The sequence below is a fragment of the Medicago sativa genome, chromosome 8 (genome assembly GCF_051527215.1).
Source record: "Medicago sativa cultivar Bolivia chromosome 8, Bolivia_mono, whole genome shotgun sequence".
Classification (NCBI taxonomy): Eukaryota; Viridiplantae; Streptophyta; class Magnoliopsida; order Fabales; family Fabaceae; genus Medicago; species Medicago sativa.
Window position 1 is genome coordinate 57,718,390 of NC_140756.1, and position 22,088 is coordinate 57,740,477.

Consider the following 22,088-nt stretch of genomic DNA (forward strand, 5'->3'; position numbering starts at 1 on the left):
CATTATAAGATTTGATATATTAATAATGATTATTACATCTTCGTTAAACACACACATCGTTTTATTACTAACTAACTATATCCAATCCATTCCACTCACACTCATTCTAACACTCTTCATAACAAACTCGTTCAAGAACCTTCTATGGCGGCATCTCCGAGATCTGAAATTGTGATGGTTCCTCCAATGGCCGATCCATCAAGTGAGAACAAAGTTGAAAACCCCGATTTCTCGAAAATCTTCTTTAAATTTCATCGTAATAATGGTGATGATGTGAAATTCCTCTTTAACATCAATTTCAAGAATTTGAGATTGCTTTCAGGTGACAAGTTTTAGCATGAGGAGGTTTTGGATATGGATCTGCCATCTCAATTTGTTGATAATAATAAGCATCTTGGTATTTTAGGTTCTGTTGTTGACGGTCTTGTTTGTCTTTATGATTTTTCCAATCAGAAAAATATAATACTGTGGAACCCTGCATATGGTCAAAAACATGTTCTTCCTACTAACTATGTTGTGAAACTAGGTTCTACAGATGATGGCGTCACTAATATTCAGGTTCATGGATTTGGTTATGACCTTGTTAATCGTGATTTCAAGGTCATTCAATATGTGATTTATGATAATGTTGACTCTGGTGATGATGATGAAACCAACAACTTTTTTCAAGTGTATTGTCTCCGCACTAACAAGTGGACAAAACTTAACATACCTAGTGGTCATCAGATTCCATTTCTTCAGTATAACCCTAATGGTTTGGAGGTTTACTTTGATGGTTTTTGCCATTGGTTGGGCAGAGTCGAAGCATACGGTCAACTTTATCTCGTGTCATTCAACTTGGAGGCATTCAACTTGACCGATGATAATAAGCTTGTAACACTTACACCCGTGGATGCAGATGTAATTGAATCGTTTTTGAAATTGGTTGTGTTAAATGGGTATGGTGATATGATCACACAACATGCTGATCCTATGTCTTTTAGCATATCAATTTTGGGTAAAATGGGTGTCAAAGAATCATGGACCACATCACTAAAATTAAGCCAAAAATAAAATAATTAAAACATCAAATTAATTATTTATATATTTTAATTGAAATGTTTACATGCCACATCACTAATAATGATTATTACATCTCCGTTAAACACACACACACACACACACACACACACACACACACACACACCGTTTCATTACTATCAAACTATATCCAATCCATTCCACTCACATTCCAACACTCTTCTTCATAACTCATTCGAGAACCTTCCATGGAAGCTCCGAGATCTGAGAAGATGGTTCCTCCAATGGCCGATACACCAAGTGAGAACAAAGTTTTTAACCACATTCCAGAAGACATTCATTTTTCCGTTCTCTCTAAACTTCCCATTAAATCTATCAACCGTTTTTCCTCTGTTCGCAAGTCTTGGTCTGAATTGTTTGAAAACCCCAATTTCTTGAAAATGTTCTGCAAGAATCTTGTTTTGAAATATCATGGTAATAATGGCGATGATGTGGAACTACTCTTGAACATCAATTTCATGAATTTGAGCTTGCTTTCAGGTGACAAGTTTCTGAAGGAGGTTTCATTGGATATGGATCTGCCATCTCAATTTGTTGATTATAATAAGCATCTTGGTATTTTAGGTTCTGCTATTGACGGTGTTATTTGTCTCTATGATGTTTTCAATCAGAAAAATATAATACTGTGGAACCCTGCAAATGGTAAAAGGCATGTTCTTCCTACTGACTGTGAAAACCACTTATTTAGATTGAAAGAAAAGAGAAAAAAAGATGTAGAGGGGGTGATTCTAGGTCAAAAAATGACCTAAAACCACCTCTCATTGATGAACGAAGGGGAAAGAAAGTTTAGGGAGAAGTTGGAGTTTCTCTCACTAGAAAGTTTAGAGAGAAGTTTTAATAGTCCCAATTTTCATTATAAGATTTGATATATTAATAATGATTATTACATCTTCGTTAAACACACACATCGTTTTATTACTAACTAACTATATCCAATCCATTCCACTCACACTCATTCTAACACTCTTCATAACAAACTCGTTCAAGAACCTTCTATGGCGGCATCTCCGAGATCTGAAATTGTGATGGTTCCTCCAATGGCCGATCCATCAAGTGAGAACAAAGTTGAAAACCCCGATTTCTCGAAAATCTTCTTTAAATTTCATCGTAATAATGGTGATGATGTGAAATTCCTCTTTAACATCAATTTCAAGAATTTGAGATTGCTTTCAGGTGACAAGTTTTAGCATGAGGAGGTTTTGGATATGGATCTGCCATCTTAATTTGTTGATAATAATAAGCATCTTGGTATTTTAGGTTCTGTTGTTGACGGTCTTGTTTGTCTTTATGATTTTTCCAATCAGAAAAATATAATACTGTGGAACCCTGCATATGGTCAAAAACCTGTTCTTCCTACTAACTATGTTGTGAAACTAGGTTCTACAGATGATGGCGTCACTAATATTCAGGTTCATGGATTTGGTTATGACCTTGTTAATCGTGATTTCAAGGTCATTCAATATGTGATTTATGATAATGTTGACTCTAGTGATGATGATGAAACCAACAACTTTTTTCAAGTGTATTGTCTCCGCACTAACAAGTGGACAAAACTTAACATACCTAGTGGTCATCAGATTCCATTTCTTCAGTATAACCCTAATGGTTTGGAGGTTTACTTTGATGGTTTTTGCCATTGGTTGGGCAGAGTCGAAGCATACGGTCAACTTTATCTCGTGTCATTCAACTTGGAGGAATTCAACTTGACCGATGATAATAAGCTTGTAACACTTACACTCGTGGATGCAGATGTAACTGAATCGTTTTTGAAATTGGTTGTGTTAAATGGGTCTGTTGCTATGATCACACAACATGCTGATCCTATGTCTTTTAGCATATCAATTTTGGGTAAAATGGGTGTCAAAGAATCATGGACCATGTCACTAAAATTAAGCCAAAAATAAAATAATTAAAACATAAAATTAATTATTTTTATATTTTAATTGAAATGTTTACATGTCATATCACTAATAATGATTATTACATCTCCGTTAAACACACACACTCACACACACACACACACACCGTTTCATTGCTAACAAACTATATCCAATCCATTCCACTCACATTCCAACACTCTTCTTCATAACTCATTCGAGAACCTTCTCTGGAAGCTCCGAGATCTGAGAAGATGGTGCCTCCAATGGCCGATACATCAAGTGAGAACAAAGTTACTGAACACATTCTAGAAGACATTCATTTTTCCATTATCTCTAAACTTCCCATTAAATCTATCATTCGTTGTTCCTCTGTTCGCAAGTCTTGGTCTGGATTGTTTGAAAACCCCAATTTCTTGAAAATGTTGCAAGAATCTTGTTTTGAAATATCATGGTAATAATGGTGATGATGTGGAACTACTGATGACATGTTGTCATTACGTAATTTTTAGGACTTATTGTGACATTTTGATAGAATTCTCATGCAAATTATACTGTTCTGGAGTACAAAAAGCTGAAATATGGAAGTATGTACAAAGCAAATCGCGGCACGCCAATATAAAAGTTCTTTTTCATCTTTGATATATGTCTATTACTCTTGAAGGATTGCCAATTTGCTCTTGTTTACACTGACATTTTACTATGCTTTATCCCTCAATTTAGCTTTAAAAATCTTTTCAACTGTGTATTTGTCTATGTTTTCTTGCACTTCAAGTCATCCAAAGATATTTTCCTTGCATTTCAAGTCATTTGAACTTGTCTCTGATCAATTGCATATTTCTCTGCATTTTATTTCAATTTTATTTGCAAAATTCATGAAAAAGGGTATTTTAGTCATTTCCTGTATTCAAACTCATTCTAATTCTTGAAAATTGTTTGAGTCTTTTCAATTGGTTTGTATAAGTCCTTGTTTCAATCTCATGTCAAAATCCATTCCAAAAATATCATTTGAGTCATTTTTGAGTCAGTTTAGCCCCTAGGGGCATTTTAGTCATTTCATATGTTAAGATTCCTTTTAATCTTTGAAAATTGTCCCTGGGTCCCTTCAATTGGTTTGAATAAATTCTTGTTTAATTCCATGTTAGAATCCATTTTAAAATTGCATTTGAGTCGTTTTGAGTCGTTTTAGTCCCTAGGGGCATTTTGGTCTTTTCACACGAAATTTCGACAAAGAGAGGTTACTTTGAAGTACCTCATTTAAGTAGTTAGTTCATTTTAGTCCTTTTTGTGTTTTTTATTTTTGTTTCACTTTAAGTTTTTTTCCAATTATCAATTTTAATTCATTTTTTAATATTAGTCCTTAAGGTTTTAAAATTGCATTCAAGTCCTTTTTCTTGTTTCAAATTTTATTTTTAAGTCCTTATTTCGAATTTTATTTTTAAGTTTTTTTTAACAATTGCAGAATAGTCCTATTTTTGTCCAGTTTATTTTCTAGTCCTTTTTTTTTATTTGCAGATTGGCCCTTTAATTTTCACAATTGCAGAAAGGCCCATGTCCAAGTTTCAGTCCAAGTCATCAGTCCAGAACACGTGCCAGCTCACTATTGGTCCAGAAGGCCATGTGTCAGCCTATAAAAGGCCACCTCACTGTACAAGTCAGGGTCAGTCCCATTCACAACGCAACAACTCAGCAAAATCAGTGCCAAATCATCACAAACACAATTTCACTTCCCTTTTCCAGAAAAACGGATCAAAAGCCCAAATTCCTATGAACTTCATCAAGAACACATGAAACTGAAACCCTAACCGTTTTCCAATTTCATCAATTTCGAATGGATCCATCACAAAAACTCATCAATTCACAACAATCTTCACACTAATTCATCACAGAACAACGAGAGACTCAGAAATTTCCAGAAAAAACCTCAAGAACATTCATTCCCAATCTTAAACCCTAACCGTCAAGTTCTTCGCTGATTCAACAAAATCACATTGGTTCTCAGTGATTTTCTTGTGAAAATCCTCATCATCGAACCATTCTTTCCTCTTTTTGCAATCCAAGCCCAAGGCGATCACAAAAAGAAGATCGAAGAGAAGAGAAGAAGAAAGATCGAAGTGAAAACGAAGCGAAATCACACCGGTGAAGAAAAACGAAGAAGATAACCGATTTATTTTCGGTGAAAGCTTACCAGAAGAACACGAAGGAATTCAATCGAAGCTTTCCGACGTTTCTCTGCAACTTTACCTCCGATTAAAACTCCAGTAAGTCTAAATCCTCAAAAATCTATTTCCAGAATGTGATTTGCGTTTGTTTTGCTTCGTATTTCATAGATCAAGGGTTACGAACGAAAAACAATGAAAATCCACCGGTAAACTTCGTTTTAAAAAGGGATATAAAGAAGAACAGACAGAATCCATCTTCCTCACCAGAGAAGACGATGATTCCGTCAACTCTGCAAGATTACGGTGTGATTATCATCGTTTTTCATTGATCGGCGCCGTTAGGGTTTAGATGAGAGAAAAGAGAGAACGAGAGGACGTGAGAAAGAGAAAGGGGATGAATAATGAAAAAACCGGTTTTAGCACTTATATAAGGCGTGAACCGGACCGGTTCACATGAACCAATCTGGTTCACCCTTGGACCAGCGCATCCACCGTTAGATCTAGGGTTTTTGGAAGTTGGATCAATCCAACGCCTCTGAGGCATTTGGATGATCCAGATCCAGCTTCAACCCTTGGGCCTGGACCTTTTTTTGTTGTTGTTTTCGTTTTTATTGTTTTTTTGCTATTTTCCACACTGCTTGATGCTTTTTACACCCCTGTCTCATTAAAAACCCTTTAAAAAAAATTCCTAGAAAATGTGCAAATTATTTCCTTGACATTTTTTGATGAATCTTGATGTATTTATATATTAAGTGTTGATCAAAAACTGAGGAAACAATTTGTTTTTTGTCAATTCAATTCTTTTCCATTTCTTGAAAAAATCTTGTCAAAACTTCTAAATTTTTTGTAAATTCTCTTACAATCTTGCTTGATGTTTAATTTTGGTCTCTTATGATATTTTGACACATAAAGTTGGACAAAAAAATAATAATGTGTTGTGTGTTGCCTTATCCCTTGAATCTTAGGTTAAGAATTTGTGAAAAAATGCTTAGGTCTTGATTCCAATTTTTAGTGCATGCTTGTGAGTTGGAATGTGGGGATTGGGGTTTGATTTGCCACTGTTTGGATGTGTCTCTTATTGTATGTGAATAGGTGTGGTTGATTACTTGCTTTACCAGTCATGTAAATATTTGTGTGTGAAAGAAAAGTGCAAAATAGGCCTAGAATGTTCCATAATTGCTTGGCTTGATACTTTTCTCTAATCCTCATTGTCAAAACTGAAATGAAACCTTTAAAGATTGATTGAGATGTGAGGGTTATGAGTTAGGTATTGGCTTTGCTTTTATGGTCAAATTTTAGATATGTTTTACCTTTGTTTTGTTGTGCATTTTGAAGCCTTTTGTGATTGTTTACTTGCTTACATTTTTTACCATATTACATATTATGCTACTAACCCTCTCATTCATGTTTCATTCATAGCATTCTCATCCCATATTCTAGTTTAATTTTCTTGCAATTTATATTTCTTACAAGAACTTAGTATGTAAAAAACTTAGGGATTTTGTAACATTTTCCTTATGCTTTAAATTTCTTGCAAGACCGTAGAATGTATCTAGGCCAATGATGTAAAGGACTATGGACTCTAATGATGTACACCGACACAAGCACCGACACATTCACACACCTCACATAGATATCTGTAGATGTATGGTTAGGATATGCATGTTTAGATGTATGTTTAGGATTGAATGTTTAGATGAATGCTTAGGATTTACACTTAGAAAAATCTCTTTTCAAAAAAAAACTTGAATAACATCACTCAAATCATTTTCTAAATAAACCTTGGGATCAAAATCCCATTGTATTTTCCCTTTCATTTTCTTAAACAAAAATCTTAATGAATTTTAATCATACTTAGACTTTCTTTTGCAATTGACTAATTCCACCTCACTCTTTTCATAATCTCATGCCCTTGAGGCCTCTCTCTCTCTCATTCTTCAAAATTCCAATTTTCAAACTTAAAATCAACCAACAAAAACAAAAACATTTTTGGAAGAGAACTACGGTGGATTTGATCCCTTAAAAGGGTACGTAGGCAAGGAATCAAAATTCCTTCAATTCAAATAAAATAAAAATTCAAACACATTCTTCTCCCTCCAATTCTTCACTTAGTAAACCTTTAGGTGTAAATATCATTTTCAAATAGCATTTAAAAATAAAGCGCGCGCGTAGAAAATAAAGACGGTTCCTATAGGATACTATAGTCGTTATGGGTGCCTAACACCTTCCCGTAGCGAAAACAACTCCCGAACCTCGATTCTCAAGGGTTTTGCTTATTTTTCCCTTCCCAAGAAAAAATGAGATATCAAAGGTTGAAAAGGTTCAAACTTAATCAATGTTTGACACCCGAAAACCAAGATAAAACAGCTGGCGACTTCACTGGGGAGATTTGAGAGTTACGCCTAGTCTTTATTTTTTTACGCTTGCGCTTGTAATTTTACTTGCTTTTTTTTTACTTGCTTTCTTATGTGAATAAATGTTTAAATTCTTGCAAACGTGTGGGGGTGAGAATATCAAAGCCCTGCACCTGGGCTGAGTGAACTTAGGATTTAGGGGGATATAATCGACAATTCATTCCGGGGGTTGCCTCGTGCATTGGATTATGCGATCAATCCCACATAGCTAAGGCATTTTGGGGGTGATGTTGTCGGGGCGTGTTTGTCGCGTTTAGGCACTTTACTTCTAATTGTTCTATGACGCTATGAACCGTAGATAACCAAACCCATCCATGGCCATTTTTCTAGGATGTAGTGCGGAGGCTAAACCGAGTGTTGTCTCGAGTTTTAGTCGTCACGCGATACTACACTCAAGTTAGACCTTCTTACGGATAATCATGGAGCGAGTGTTTGTCTCGTGACACCATGATATACGTGGGAGAGGTTGCGACTTGGGAACCTCTTTAGAACCCGGTTACTATTTCCTAAAGCCCTAGTTTCACCGGATACCGTGTCCACCCTTGACTCCTTGACTTTGAATCTTAACCCTCCATGTTTTCTCCGTACTTGAACGTGATCATGCATACATGCATACATGCATAAACTTTTTTTTCACATGCATTTATCGAAGGGCTTAGACAAATTGAATTTGTAAACATTGTAGGAATGGGGAAGACTAAGTCCTATAAGTTCATGGAGGTTGATTTGGCTAGTTTGAGGGATTTGGCACTCAAGATCGAGGGTCTGACCGGTTTTCGACATCATTACGGGGATTTACTTACTCTTCTCCGGACTAATGTGGATGAGAAGCTTGTGCACACTCTAGTGCAATTCTATGATCGGGAATATCGGTGCTTCACTTTTCCGGACTTTCAGTTGGTACCTACTCTTGAGGCTTATTCTTCCTTGACCGGTTTACCTATAGCCAAGGCAGCACCTTTCTCAGGGCTTGAGCATCCTCCTACTTCTTTGGTTATTGCTAAGGATCTCCATCTTATGACCTCCGATGTTTCCAAGAATCTTGTCACTAAGGCTCGCATCCGAGGGTTCACTTTGAAGTATCTACTTGAGAAAGCCAATCTCAAAACCACTTGTCAAGACACTCTCGAGGCTATTCTTGCACTACTCATCTATGGGCTTATTCTCTTTCCGAATCTTGACAACTTTGTGGATATGAATGCTATCATGATCTTCCGCTCCAAGAATCTGGTTCCTACTTTGTTGGCTGACACATATCATGCTATTCATGATCGATCCGGCAAGGGTCATGGATATATTCTCTGCTGCATACCTCTCCTCTATAGGTGGTTTATTTCGCACCTTCCAAAGTCTTTCCATGATAATCCGGAGAATTGGTCTATTTCACAGCGGATCATGGCTCTCACCCCTAATGAAGTAGTTTGGCTCACTCCCGCAGCTAAAGTCAAAGAAATTATCCTCGGTGGTGGAAAGTTTCTTAATGTACCTCTTCTTGGTACTCGGGGTGGAATCAATTATAACCCGGAGCTCGCCTTGCGACAATTTGGTTTCCCGATGAAAGAAAAGCCCATCAATCTTGCTACATCTCCTTATTTCTTTCATTACTCCAATGCTCCTACCGGGATAAAGAAAGATTTCATAGATGCTTGGTCCAAGATTCGGAAGAAAGATGTGAAGCATATGGGTGTAAGATTTGGTATTGCTCATGAGGCCTACACTCAGTGGGTGATAAACCAAGCTGAGAAGATTGGCATACCTTACCCCGCTATGAGATACGTGTCTGCATCTACTCCATCCATGCCTTTGCCTTTGCCTTTGCCTACTCAGGAGATGTATCAGGAGCATCTAGCTATGGAGAGCCGAGAGAAGCATCAGTGGAAGTCTAGATACTATGAGGCTGAGAACTTGATCATGACTTTGGATGGAAAGGATGAGCAGAAGACTCATGAAGTCTTGACATTGAAAAGGGAGTTAGCTAAGGCTAGAAAAGAAATTGAGGAAAAAGATAGGTTGCTTATGAGGGATTCCAAGAGGGCTAGGGGTGCCCGTGACTTCTATGCCCGATATTGCAGCTATGAGTCTGAGTCTGAGCCTGAGGACGATTCTTCTACTCCCTATGCTTGAGGATTTCTGTTTCCGGTTGTTGTTTCCAGTTATTGTTTATGTTGTTTACGTTTCAAAGTCTATCCCTTGGCTTAGCATTTCAAAGGGAATCGTCTTGTATAACTGTATGTTGGTTGTTTGCTTCCCATTTATGTTGTTTAGTAATGTTTACAAACTTCTAATTTGCCTAAAACCCTTCGATAACACAAAAAAGAGTCTTTTGCATATGCATTCACACATATCATGCATCATATGCATCATACATTGACCACCAAAGTCACAAAACTTCTCTGGTACTCATTGCCTCCTGGTTCTTCTGCCGCAGTCTGAAAGGTGGCTCGTGCTCGCAAGGTTTACCAACGAGATAGAGTTCATCAAACAAGATTACACAAGAGAAGTAATATGGCTAGTGTTGAAGAAGAGAATGCTCAGCTCCGTGCCGAATTGGCTGCTATGAAAGAAGACTTGGCTAAGGCTCATGACACCATGTCTGCCTTACTAGCTGCACAAGAACAACCAGCTACATCTGTCCCAGCTTCTACTGAAGGGATTCCAACTATCCCACTGTCTACTGTGGGTTCTGATGCTCGCTTTGTTATGCCCAATGGGCGTCCCTATGGACTCTCAGCCTTCTACGCTCCAAATACTGCAGCCGGTGCTTCTGGTGTTGCCTATCAAGGACAGAATCCTGCAACAAACTTTGCTTCTGCAAATACTTCCATGCCTCAAGTGACTGCTGTTGTTACCAATCCTGTTGTACACACCGTACCTCAGGTAATTGAAGTTGACACTCCACGCGGACAAGACCCCGCAATGGAGACTATGAAGGAACAGTTAAGAGAGCTAGCTGGAGAGCTCCGTGAGGTCAAAGCTAACCGGGGGAATGGTGTTTCTGCTAAGGCTCGTGATCTATGCTTGGTATCCCGATTTGAGATTCCTAAGAAGTTCAAGATGCCAGACTTTGACAAATACAATGGGACCACTTGTCCACATAGCCATGTCATTCGGTACGTCCGAAAGATGGCCAATTACGCAGACAATGATGCACTGATGATCCATTGCTTTCAGGATAGTCTGGTTGATGATGCGGCAGACTGGCACACCAGCTTGAGTAAAGACAATATCCATACCTTTGAGGAACTTGCTGCTGCTTTTGAAAGGCATTATGAGTTCAACACCCGCTTGAAGCCGAATAGGGATTCTCTTAAGGCTCTGTCTCAGAAGTCAGGTGAAACTTTCCATGAATATGCCCAGAGATGGAGAGGGGCAGCTGCCCGTGTGACACCTCGGCTTGATGAGGAAGAATTGACACAGACATTCCTGAAAACTTTGAAGAAGGAATACATGGAAAGAATGATAGTTTCGGCACCAAATAATTTCTCTGACATGGTTACCATGGGAACTCATTTAGAGGAGGCTGTCAGAGAGGGCATCATTGTTCTTGAGAAAGGTGAATCTTCAGCCAATGCACCGAAGAAGTACGGTAACGGTCATCATAAGAAAAAGGAAACCGAAGTAGGGATGGTATCCGGTAATCAGTCTACAGCTGCAGTTGCTTCTAATGCTGCTCAATTACCTTTACCTTATCACTACATGCAATACTCTCAACATCCTTTCTTCGCACCGTTCTTCCAGCAATATCCTCTTCCACCGGGTCTGCCACCAACACCCGTTAATGCCGTTGCTCAACAGGTACAACAACAGCCTCCTGCTCAACAACAGCAGCCACAACAGCCGGGTCCTCGGCCCCGAACGCATTTTCCACCGATACCAATGCGGTATGCTGATTTGCTCCCATCACTACTTGCTAAGGGACATTGTGTCACTAGACCAGGCAAACCTCCGCCCAATCCACTGCCTCCCAGGTTCCGACAGGATCTTAAATGCGAATTCCATCAGGGCGCTCAAGGTCATGATGTTGAGGGGTGCTATGCTCTGAAATATATTGTGAAAGATCTGATGGACAGGGGTTGGTTGACCTTTGAGAATAGTGTCTCGCACGTCCTTGATAATCCACTTCCAGATCATGGGGGTGTCAACATGATTGAGGCCTTTGAAGAACTCTGTGACCTTGATGAGGAGGAAGCGTCTTGGGTAACCCCCGCTTTAGATGTCCGTAATGTCGTCACTCCTCTGGTCCCGCTACACGTCAAACTCTGCAAAGCTTCTTTGTTTAAACATGATCATGCTTCTTGCTCTGAGTGTCTTCAGAATCCTATGGGTTGTTGTATAGTGCAGGGTGACATACAGAGCTTGATGGATAACAAACACTTGATTGTCAGCGACGTTTGTATGATTGTGCCAGTGTTTCATGATTCCCCTGCCAAGAACGTGCCCCAGGCAAAGAAGGTCGAGCCTTTGGTGATCAGACTACCTGGCCCAGTATCCTATGCCTCTACTAAAGCCATCCCTTACAAATATGGTGCAACTATGATTGAGAACGGGGTAGAAGTGCCTTTGGTATCCCCAGCTACGGTTAGTAACATCGCTGAAGCAACTACAACTTTGAGAAGTGGAAGGGTCCGTCCACCTTTGTTCCAGAAGAAAGTTGTTACACCTGCTGCCGCAGTAACTCCGCCTGTTGTTCCTTCTATTAACAAGAACTCCAGCCCATCAGGCCAATCCATTGAAGAGTCCAATCTGGACGAAATTTTGAGGCTCATCAAAAGGAGCGATTATAAGATTGTGGACCAGCTGCTACAAACTCCCTCAAAGATATCCATTTTGTCTCTGCTCCTGAGCTCAGAAGCTCACAGGAAAGTGTTGATGAAAGTACTGGAACAAGCTTATGTTGATCATGAAGTTTCTGTAGATCAATTCGACGGAATCGTGGGTAACATTACAGCCTGTAATAACCTGTGGTTTGGTGACGATGAACTCCCCGAAGCAGGGAAACACCACAACTTAGCTTTACACATCTATGTGCAATGTAAATCTGATATGCTATCCAATGTGCTGGTGGACACCGGGTCATCTTTGAATGTAATGCCTGAATCTACACTGAGACAGTTGAGCCATCATGGAATTTCCCTAAGGGGAAGCAGTTACTTGGTTAAGGCTTTTGACGGATCCCGTAAGGATGTTCTTGGTGAGGTGGATCTGCCATTCACCATTGGTCCTGAGACGTTCCAGATCACTTTCCAGGTCATGGACATCAATGCTTCCTATAGCTGCCCCCTTGGAAGGTCGTGGATTCACGACGCTGGGGTAGTAACTTCTACTCTACATCAGAAACTCAAGTTTGTGAGGAATGGTAAGCTTATTACTGTGCATGGTGAGGAAGCGTATCTGGTTAGCCAAGTGTCATCTTTCTCTTGTGTTGAAGCAAGGTCCGCTGAAGGGACATCATTTCAAGGGTTGACTATCGAAGGTGCGGTGCCTCGAAGAGCAAGTGCTACTATGGCCTCATTGAAAGACGCCCAGAGGGCTGTTCAAGAAGGGCAAGCTGCTGGCTAGGGCAAAGTGATACAGATTCTGGAGAATAAGCGCAAAGAAGGCCTTGGATTCTCCCCAACCTCAGGCGTTTCAACAGGAAGCTTCTACAGTGCAGGGTTTATCAATGCTATAGATGCTGCTGAAAGTAGTCATGTGCCTGCGTTTGTTGTACCAGGAGGCACTGTGAGAAATTGGGAGGCCATTGACATTCCTTTAGTCATGCATGCTTCCGTGTAATGTGTCTTGTTGCTCATGTTTTTTGTTTTCAAAATAACAATCCTTTCGCTCTGCCCAAGGCGAAAGTGATATCTTTGTAAGGGCATGTTTGTTTCGGCATTGCCGTTATTAATAAAAATTGTCGTTTTTTCCACGACTCTTTGTTTTTACTTTTTAGTGCCTTTTTCTTGGTAATAATGGTAATGCCAGAAAAAACCAAAACATCTGTATTTTCTTATTAATTTCAAAAATCTGCATGAAAAAACTTTTCTAAAATCATCCCAATCATATTATGCAGATTAAACCACAATAAACCCGTTGAGCACGGTAACCCTACGTTTCCTCCAAATCTTGAATTCCCTGTATATGAAGCTGAAGATGAGGATGATGATGAAGAGATACCGTATGAGATCACTCGACTGCTCGAACAAGAAAGAAAAGCCATTCAGCCTCACCAGGAAGAGATTGAACTTATCAACCTGGGTACTGAGGAAAACAAGCGGGAGATCAAAATTGGTGCCGCACTTGAGCCAGAAGTAAAAAAGAAGATCACTCAGCTACTTCGTGATTATCCAGATGTCTTTGCATGGTCCTATGATGATATGCCGGGTCTAGATCCCAAAATTGTTGAACATCGGATACCGACAAGACCTGAATGTCCTCCTGTCAAACAGAAATTGAGAAGGTCTCGTCCAGACATGGCTCTCAAGATCAAGGCTGAGGTGTAAAAACAAATTTATGTGGGTTTCCTCATGACAGCTGAATATCCTGAGTGGATTGCCAACATTGTACCAGTGCTAAAGAAAGATGGTAAAGTTCGGATGTGTGTTGATTACAGAGATTTGAATAAAGCCAGTCCAAAAGACAACTTTCCATTGCCTCATATTGATGTGCTTGTTGACAGTACTGCTCAATCCAAAGTGTTCTCATTCATGGATGGCTTCTCCGGCTATAACCAGATACGGATGTCACCGGAGGACAGAGAAAAGACGTCCTTCATCACTCCGTGGGGAACATTCTGTTATAAAGTGATGCCTTTTGGCTTGATAAATGCTGGTGCTACCTATCAAAGAGGTATGACTACTCTGTTTCATGACATGATTCGCAAAGAAATTGAGGTATATGTTGATGATATGATTGTGAAGTTGAGTGATGAAGAGCAGCATGTTGTATACTTGAAAAAGATGTTTGAACGATTGAGAAAGTACAAATTGCGATTGAATCCCAACAAATGTACATTTGGTGTAAGATCTGGAAAGTTGCTAGGCTTCATTGTCAGCCAAAGAGGCATTGAAGTTGATCCTGACAAAGTCCAAGCCATCAGAGAGATGCCGGCTCCTCAAACTGAAAAGCAGGTCAGAGGTTTCCTCGGACGCCTGAATTACATTTCAAGATTTATATCTCACATGACTGCCACCTGTGGACCAATTTTCAAATTGCTCAGAAAGAATCAGCCTGTTGTATGGAATGATGAATGCCAGGAAGCTTTCGATAGCATTAAAGAATACCTGTTAGAACCTCCTATCCTCGTCCCGCCGGTGGAAGGAAGGCCTTTGATTATGTATCTGTCAGTGTTAGATGAATCCATGGGTTGTGTTCTCGGACAACAAGACGAGACTGGGAAGAAAGAACATGCTATCTACTATCTGTTGTGCTTTAGCTTGGGCTGTCAAACGCCTGCGTCATTATATGGTGAATCATACAACTTGGTTGATATCCCGCATGGATCCAATCAAGTACATCTTTGAAAAACCTGCTGTTACTGGAAAGATTGCACGTTGGCAGATGTTGTTGTCCGAATATGATATCGTTTATAAAGCTCTAAAAGCAATCAAGGGCAATATCCTTGCTGAACACCTTGCTTGTCAACCTCTCGATGATTGCCAGCCGATTGAATTTGAATTCCCTGATGAAGTGATCATGTATTTGAAAGCAAAAGACTGTGAGGAACCATTGATCAGTGAAGGGCCAAACCCCAATAGCAAGTGGGGATTAGTCTTCGATGGTGCTGTCAATGCTTATGGTAAAGGAATTGGGCCATTATTGTAACTCCGCAGGGGCACCACATTTCTTTTACTGCTCGAATCACTTTTGAATGCACAAACAACATGGCTGAATATGAAGCATGCATCTTGGGAATTGAGGAAGCAATTGACCTGAGAATTAAGCACCTTGACATCTATGGAGATTCTGCACTTGTCATTAATCAGATAAAAGGTGAATGGGAGACTCATCATGAGAAGCTGATCCCATACCGTGACTATGCAAGACGTCTGTTGACATACTTTACAAAGGTTGAGCTGCACCACATCCCTCGGGATGAAAATCAGATGGCTGATGCTCTTGCTACTTTGTCTTCCATGTTTCGTGTGAATCACTGGAATGACGTGCCCGTAATCAAGGTGCAGCGTCTTGACAGACCCGCTCATGTGTTTACTATTGAGAATGTGCCAGATCAGGCTGACGAAGATGTGAATGATAGAAAGCCTTGGTATTACAACATCAAACAATTCTTGCAAAATCGTGAATATCCACCTGGTGCTTCCAACAGGGATAAAAAGACCTTGAGGAGGTGGGCTAGTAGATTCTTTCTGGATGGAGAAATCCTATACAAGAGGAACTACGACATGGTCTTGTTAAGGTGTGTTGATGAACAAGAAGCTGAGAAATTGATGCATGATGTACATGAAGGTACTTTTGGGACCCATGCTTCGGGTCACACTATGTCAAGAAAATTGTTGAGAGCTGGCTATTACTGGATGACTATGGAGCGGGACTGTTACAGACATGCCAAGAGATGCCACAAATGTCAAATATATGCTGACAAAATTCATGTGCCTCCACATTCTCTCAATGTTATTTCATCCCCATGGCCTTTCTCCATGTGGGGCATCGACATGATCGGAAGGATTGAACCAAAAGCTTCCAATGGACATCGCTTCATTCTAGTGGCAATTGACTATTTCACCAAGTGGGTTGAGGCTGCTTCCTATGCAAATGTGACCAAGCAAGTGGTTGTCAAGTTTATCAAGAATAACATCATCTGCCGATACGGTGTTCCCAGCAAGATTATCACTGACAATGGCTCCAATTTGAACAATAACATGATGCAAACTTTATGTGAAGAATTCAAGATTGAACATCACAACTCTTCTCCTTACAGACCTCAGATGAATGGTGCAGTTGAGGCCGCTAACAAGAACATCAAGAAGATTGTTCAGAAGATGGTCACTACTTACAAAGACTGGCATTGCCTTGCATGGTTACCGTACTACAGTGCGCAGTTCAACCGAGGCAACTCCTTTCTCCCTTGTATATGGTATGGAAGCGGTTCTCCCTCTGGAAGTGGAGATTCCATCTCTTCGAGTGATCATGGAAGCAAAGTTGACTGAGGTTGAATGGTGTCAAAGTCGTTATGATCAGTTGAATTTGATTGAAGAGAAACGCATGGATGCTATGGCTCATGGACAGTTGTATCAAGTACGGATGAAGAATGCTTTTGACAAGAAAGTCCGACCTCGAGAATTCAAGGAAGGCGAACTTGTATTGAAAAGGAGGATAAGCCAGCAACCCGGCCCAAGGGGCAAGTGGACACCTAACTACGAAGGTCCTTATGTTGTCAAAAAGGCCTTCTCTGGTGGTTCTTTGATTCTTACACACATGGATGGTGTTGAACTCCCAAATCCTGTTAATGCCGATATAGTCAAGAAATACTTTGTCTAAAAAGAAAAGAACAACGTGGTAGGTCGAAAACCCGAAAGGGCGGCCTAGGCAAAAATGCGCTTCCCGGTGGATCGAAAACCCGAAAGGGCGATCCAGGCAAAAAATTAGGGACAAAAAAAAATGAATATGAAAAAGCTCGCTGAGATTGTACGCAACTCAGGCAAAAATGAGCGCCTTGATGAGCCGAAAACCCGAAAGGGCGGTTCATGCAAAAATGAGGTTGATAATAAGGGACAAGTAACTATATCTGGCAAATCACCATCACCCCTTAGGGCATCTGCGACTGTCAATGATCGTTTTCATCAGAAGCTTCTGTACTTGTGAATTCAAGATTTCTATGAAATGTAGTGGTCATCGTGCTCAATGTATCACCAACCAATAAAATTACCATTTTCCAAGCTTTGTAAATCCGTGAAGTTACGCCATTGGCTGACTTTCACTCTTCTACATCAATTTAAGCCTGTGCTTTTGGTTGAAATTCTGTTTCCTTTCTACTTTCAATGCTATATACAAAATATTTTCTTCCCATTTGATAATAACAATGTCTGAAACAAGCATCTTTGAAAATTGAAAAATCATTTTTCTGTCTATTTCGAAAGCAAACCTGAGCAATAGGGTACATTTCAATGAATCATGCATGAATAAATGTCTATCAATGTCTATTTCAATACATGTTATGAGCGGGTTATTCCCCAGGATGATCTGTGGTCAATGGCAAGAATGAAAAAACAGAATGAAAATGAAAAATGAAAAATACAAATGAAAAGCTCGCTAAGTCGAAAACCCGAAAGGGCGGCTTAGGCAAAAATGAGCACCCCGCTGATTGACAACCTATGAAGGCAATTCAGGCAAAAATGGGGCAATGAAAAGAATTTATTCCCGGTGAATTGAAAACCCGAAAGGGCGGTTCAGGCAAAAATGGGATTGAAAAATGAAAAATGAAAAATGATATAAAAAGCATTGACCACAGATGCGAGCATCCAATGTTTACCCAGTACTGACACGCCTAGCAACGGCGACCTGTATCAAAAGAATTTTCCAAGGTTCCCTCTTCTGCGAGTTTTAAATATGTGATGTGTGATATATTGCCCTCAGCCATGGTTTCGATACGTCTCTCAACGACGGTCTCTCCAAAGAGGATTTCCATGTATATATGTTATAGCACGAGCCACTACGTGCCCAATATTCCAATGTCTTGTCTGCCTCTGTGAAACTACCCTGCCAAATTACAAGCCAATCACGCATTCCAAGCATCCATACATGCATAATCATGCATTCTATGTGTTCATACATTTGGTAACACTGTTATACCATGCATACATGTTGCATTTCCAATTCAATTTCAACTCCCAATTCAATTCAATTCCAACTCTCAAATCAAATATCAATGTCAATGTCTATGTCTATGGCTATGTCTCTGTTAAACCCTCAATTCAATTCAATGTCTATGTCTATGTCTCTGATTGTTTTCAACTTTCAATGTCTCTTTCAAAATCAACTTTCAATTCAATATCTCAATCAATGTTAATCCACTCTCAATTTGCTTTTGGGCCAACAAAAATGGTCATGTCTATCTTTAAATCAAGTCAATATCAACTTACACTCAATTTGTATCTTTCCAAATCAAACTTCCAATTTGTATCTTGTTATTGGTCAAGTGGCTAGTTCGATCCAAAGAGCAGCTTGTGCCTGCTTATATGCCTATGTTTTCGGTCAAACGGCGAGTTCGATCCAAAGAACAGTTTGTACCCTTGCTTATGCTTTGTTAACGGTCAAACAACAAGTTCGATACAAAGAACAGTTTGCACCTACGTACATGATCGTGATATTGATCAAGCAGCAAGTTCGATCCAAAGAACAGCTTGTATCCACCTTTTGTCTATATCTCCGGTTAAACAGCAAGTTCGATCCAAAGAACAGTTTGTACCTGCCTATCTCTTTGTGCTTTCAATCAAGCGGCAAGTTCGATCCAAAGAACAGCTTGTATCAGCCTATTGTCTATGTCTCCAGGTCAAATAGCAAGTTCGATCCGAAGAACAGTTTGTACCTGTCTATCTGTTTGTATCCTCAATCAAGCGACAAGTTCGATCCAAAGAACAACTTGTATCTGCCTGTATGTCTATGTTTCCGGTCAAGTAGCAAGTTCGATTCAAAGAACAGCTTGTACCTATCTTGTATTTCTATTTCCACTCAAGCAGCAAGTTCGATCCAAAGAACAGCTTGTATCAGCCTTTTGTCTATGTCTCCAGGTCAAGTGGCGAGTTCGATCCAAAGAACAGCTTGTACCCATCTCTTGTTTGTATCTCTTGGTCAAGTGGCAGGTTCGATCCAAAGAACAGCTTGTACCTCTCTTTTGTCCCCTGGATTGTCTACTCTGTCAAAGTCTACCTAAATCCCCAGTGATATGACATGCTCTGTAGACTCCAGTTGTTTGTCTTGCATTCATAATCAAAATGTTGCATGGCATTCATGTTTTAGAAAATGTGAGAGCGTATTTTTATGTCCAAAAACAGTGCAAATGTTAATATTTAAGTATCTTCGTCCCGTCAAATCAAAGACTTCGTCTCTTGACTCTCCGGACAAAGAAACTTAAATAGGGGCAGCTGTTATACCCTAATTTTGGACATAAAAATACTTGTTCAAAGTTCTTTTTCATCTTTGATATATGTCTATTATTCTTGAAGGATTGCCAATTTGCTCTTGTTTACACTGACATTTTACTCTGCTTTATCCCTCAATTTAGCTTTAAAAATCTTTTCAACTGTGTATTTGTCTATGTTTTCTTGCACTTCAAGTCATCCAAAGATATTTTCCTTGCATTTCAAGTCATTTGAACTTGTCTCTGATCAATTGCATATTTCTCTGCATTTTATTTCAATTTTATTTGCAAAATTCATGAAAAAGGGTATTTTAGTCATTTCCTGTATTCAAACTCATTCTAATTCTTGAAAATTGTTTGAGTCTTTTCAATTGGTTTGTATAAGTCCTTGTTTCAATCTCATGTCAAAATCCATTCCAAAAATATCATTTGAGTCATTTTTGAGTCAGTTTAGCCCCTAGGGGCATTTTAGTCATTTCATATGTTAAGATTCCTTTTAATCTTTGAAAATTGTCCCTGAGTCCCTTCAATTGGTTTGAATAAATTCTTGTTTAATTCCATGTTAGAATCCATTTTAAAATTGCATTTGAGTCGTTTTGAGTCGTTTTAGTCCCTAGGGGCATTTTGGTCTTTTCACACGAAATTTCGACAAAGAGAGGTTACTTTGAAGTACCTCATTTAAGTAGTTAGTTCATTTTAGTCCTTTTTGTGTTTTTTATTTTTGTTTCACTTTAAGTTTTTTTCCAATTATCAATTTTAATTCATTTTTTAATATTAGTCCTTAAGGTTTTAAAATTGCATTCAAGTCCTTTTTCTTGTTTCAAATTTTATTTTTAAGTCCTTATTTCGAATTTTATTTTTAAGTTTTTTTTAACAATTGCAGAATAGTCCTATTTTTGTCCAGTTTATTTTCTAGTCCTTTTTTTTTATTTGCAGATTGGCCCTTTAATATTCACAATTGCAGAAAGGCCCATGTCCAAGTTTCAGTCCAAGTCATCAGTCCAGAACACGTCCCAGCTCACTATTGGTCCAGAAGGCCATGTGTCAGCCTATAAAAGGCCACCTCTCTGTACAAGTCAGGGTCAGTCCCATTCACAACGCAACAACTCAGCAAAATCAGTGCCAAATCATCACAAACACAATTTCACTTCCCTTTTCCAGAAAAACGGATCAAAAGCCCAAATTCCTATGAACTTCATCAAGAACACATGAAACTGAAACCCTAACCGTTTTCCAATTTCATCAATTTCGAATGGATCCATCACAAAAACTCATCAATTCACAACAATCTTCACATTAATTCATCACAGAACAACGAGAGACTCAGAAATTTCCAGAAAAAACCTCAAGAACATTCATTCCCAATCTTAAACCCTAACCGTCAAGTTCTTCGCTGATTCAACAAAATCACATTGGTTCTCAGTGATTTTCTTGTGAAAATCCTCATCATCGAACCATTCTTTCCTCTTTTTGCAATCCAAGCCCAAGGCGATCACAAAAAGAAGATCGAAGAGAAGAGAAGAAGAAAGATCGAAGTGAAAACGAAGCGAAATCACACCGGTGAAGAAAAACGAAGAAGATAACCGATTTATTTTCGGTGAAAGCTTACCAGAAGAACACGAAGGAATTCAATCGAAGCTTTTCGACGTTTCTCTGCAACTTTACCTCCGATTAAAACTCCAGTAAGTCTAAATCCTCAAAAATCTATTTCCAGAATGTGATTTGCGTTTGTTTTGCTTCGTATTTCATAGATCAAGGGTTACGAACGAAAAACAATGAAAATCCACCGGTAAACTTCGTTTTAAAAAGGGATATAAAGAAGAACAGTCGGAATCCATCTTCCTCACCAGAGAAGACGATGATTCCGTCAACTCTGCAAGATTACGGTGTGATTATCATCGTTTTTCTTTGATCGGCGCCGTTAGGGTTTAGATGAGAGAAAAGAGAGAACGAGAGGACGTGAGAAAGAGAAAGGGGATGAATAATGAAAAAACCGGTTTTAGCACTTATATAAGGCGTGAACCGGACCGGTTCACATGAACCAGTCTGGTTCACCCTTGGACCAGCGCATCCACCGTTAGATCTAGGGTTTTTGGAAGATGGATCAATCCAACGCCTCTGAGGCATTTGGATGATCCAGATCCAGCTTCAACCCTTGGGCCTGGACCTTTTTTTGTTGTTGTTTTCGTTTTTATTGTTTTTTTGCTATTTTCCACACTGCTTGATGCTTTTTACACCCCTGTCTCATTAAAAACCCTTTAAAAAAAATTCCTAGAAAATGTGCAAATTATTTCCTTGACATTTTTTGATGAATCTTGATGTATTTATATATTAAGTGTTGATCAAAAAATGAGGAAACAATTTGTTCTTTTGTCAATTCAATTCTTTTCCATTTCTTGAAAAAATCTTGTCAAAACTTCTAAAAATTTTGTAAATTCTCTTACAATCTTGCTTGATGTTTAATTTTGGTCTCTTATGA

The 22,088-nt window shown here is 39.2% G+C and overlaps 2 protein-coding genes and 2 pseudogenes across 2 annotated transcripts in view; all 4 read left to right on the forward strand.

Moving 5' to 3' along the window:
* LOC146899875 (F-box/kelch-repeat protein At3g23880-like) overlaps positions 1-22,088 on the forward strand; it is a 92,371-nt gene that overhangs the window by 37,460 nt on the left and 32,823 nt on the right. The window lies entirely within an intron of this gene.
* Positions 145-1,053, forward strand: LOC146899887 (F-box/kelch-repeat protein At3g06240-like; annotated as a pseudogene).
* Positions 1,269-1,773, forward strand: LOC146899888 (putative F-box protein At2g02030). Its single transcript, XM_085736873.1, has 2 exons — positions 1,269-1,722; positions 1,769-1,773. Exons 1-2 carry the CDS (start codon positions 1,269-1,271, stop codon positions 1,771-1,773), a joined length of 459 nt encoding a protein of 152 aa, XP_085592999.1.
* On the forward strand, positions 2,076-2,984 carry LOC146899889 (F-box/kelch-repeat protein At3g06240-like; annotated as a pseudogene).

What these genes read in the sequence shown, in the direction of transcription:
- LOC146899888 (XM_085736873.1), top strand. Translation starts at nt 1,269, where the DNA reads ATGGAAGCTCCGAGATCTGAGAAGATGGTTCCTCCAATGGCCGATACA.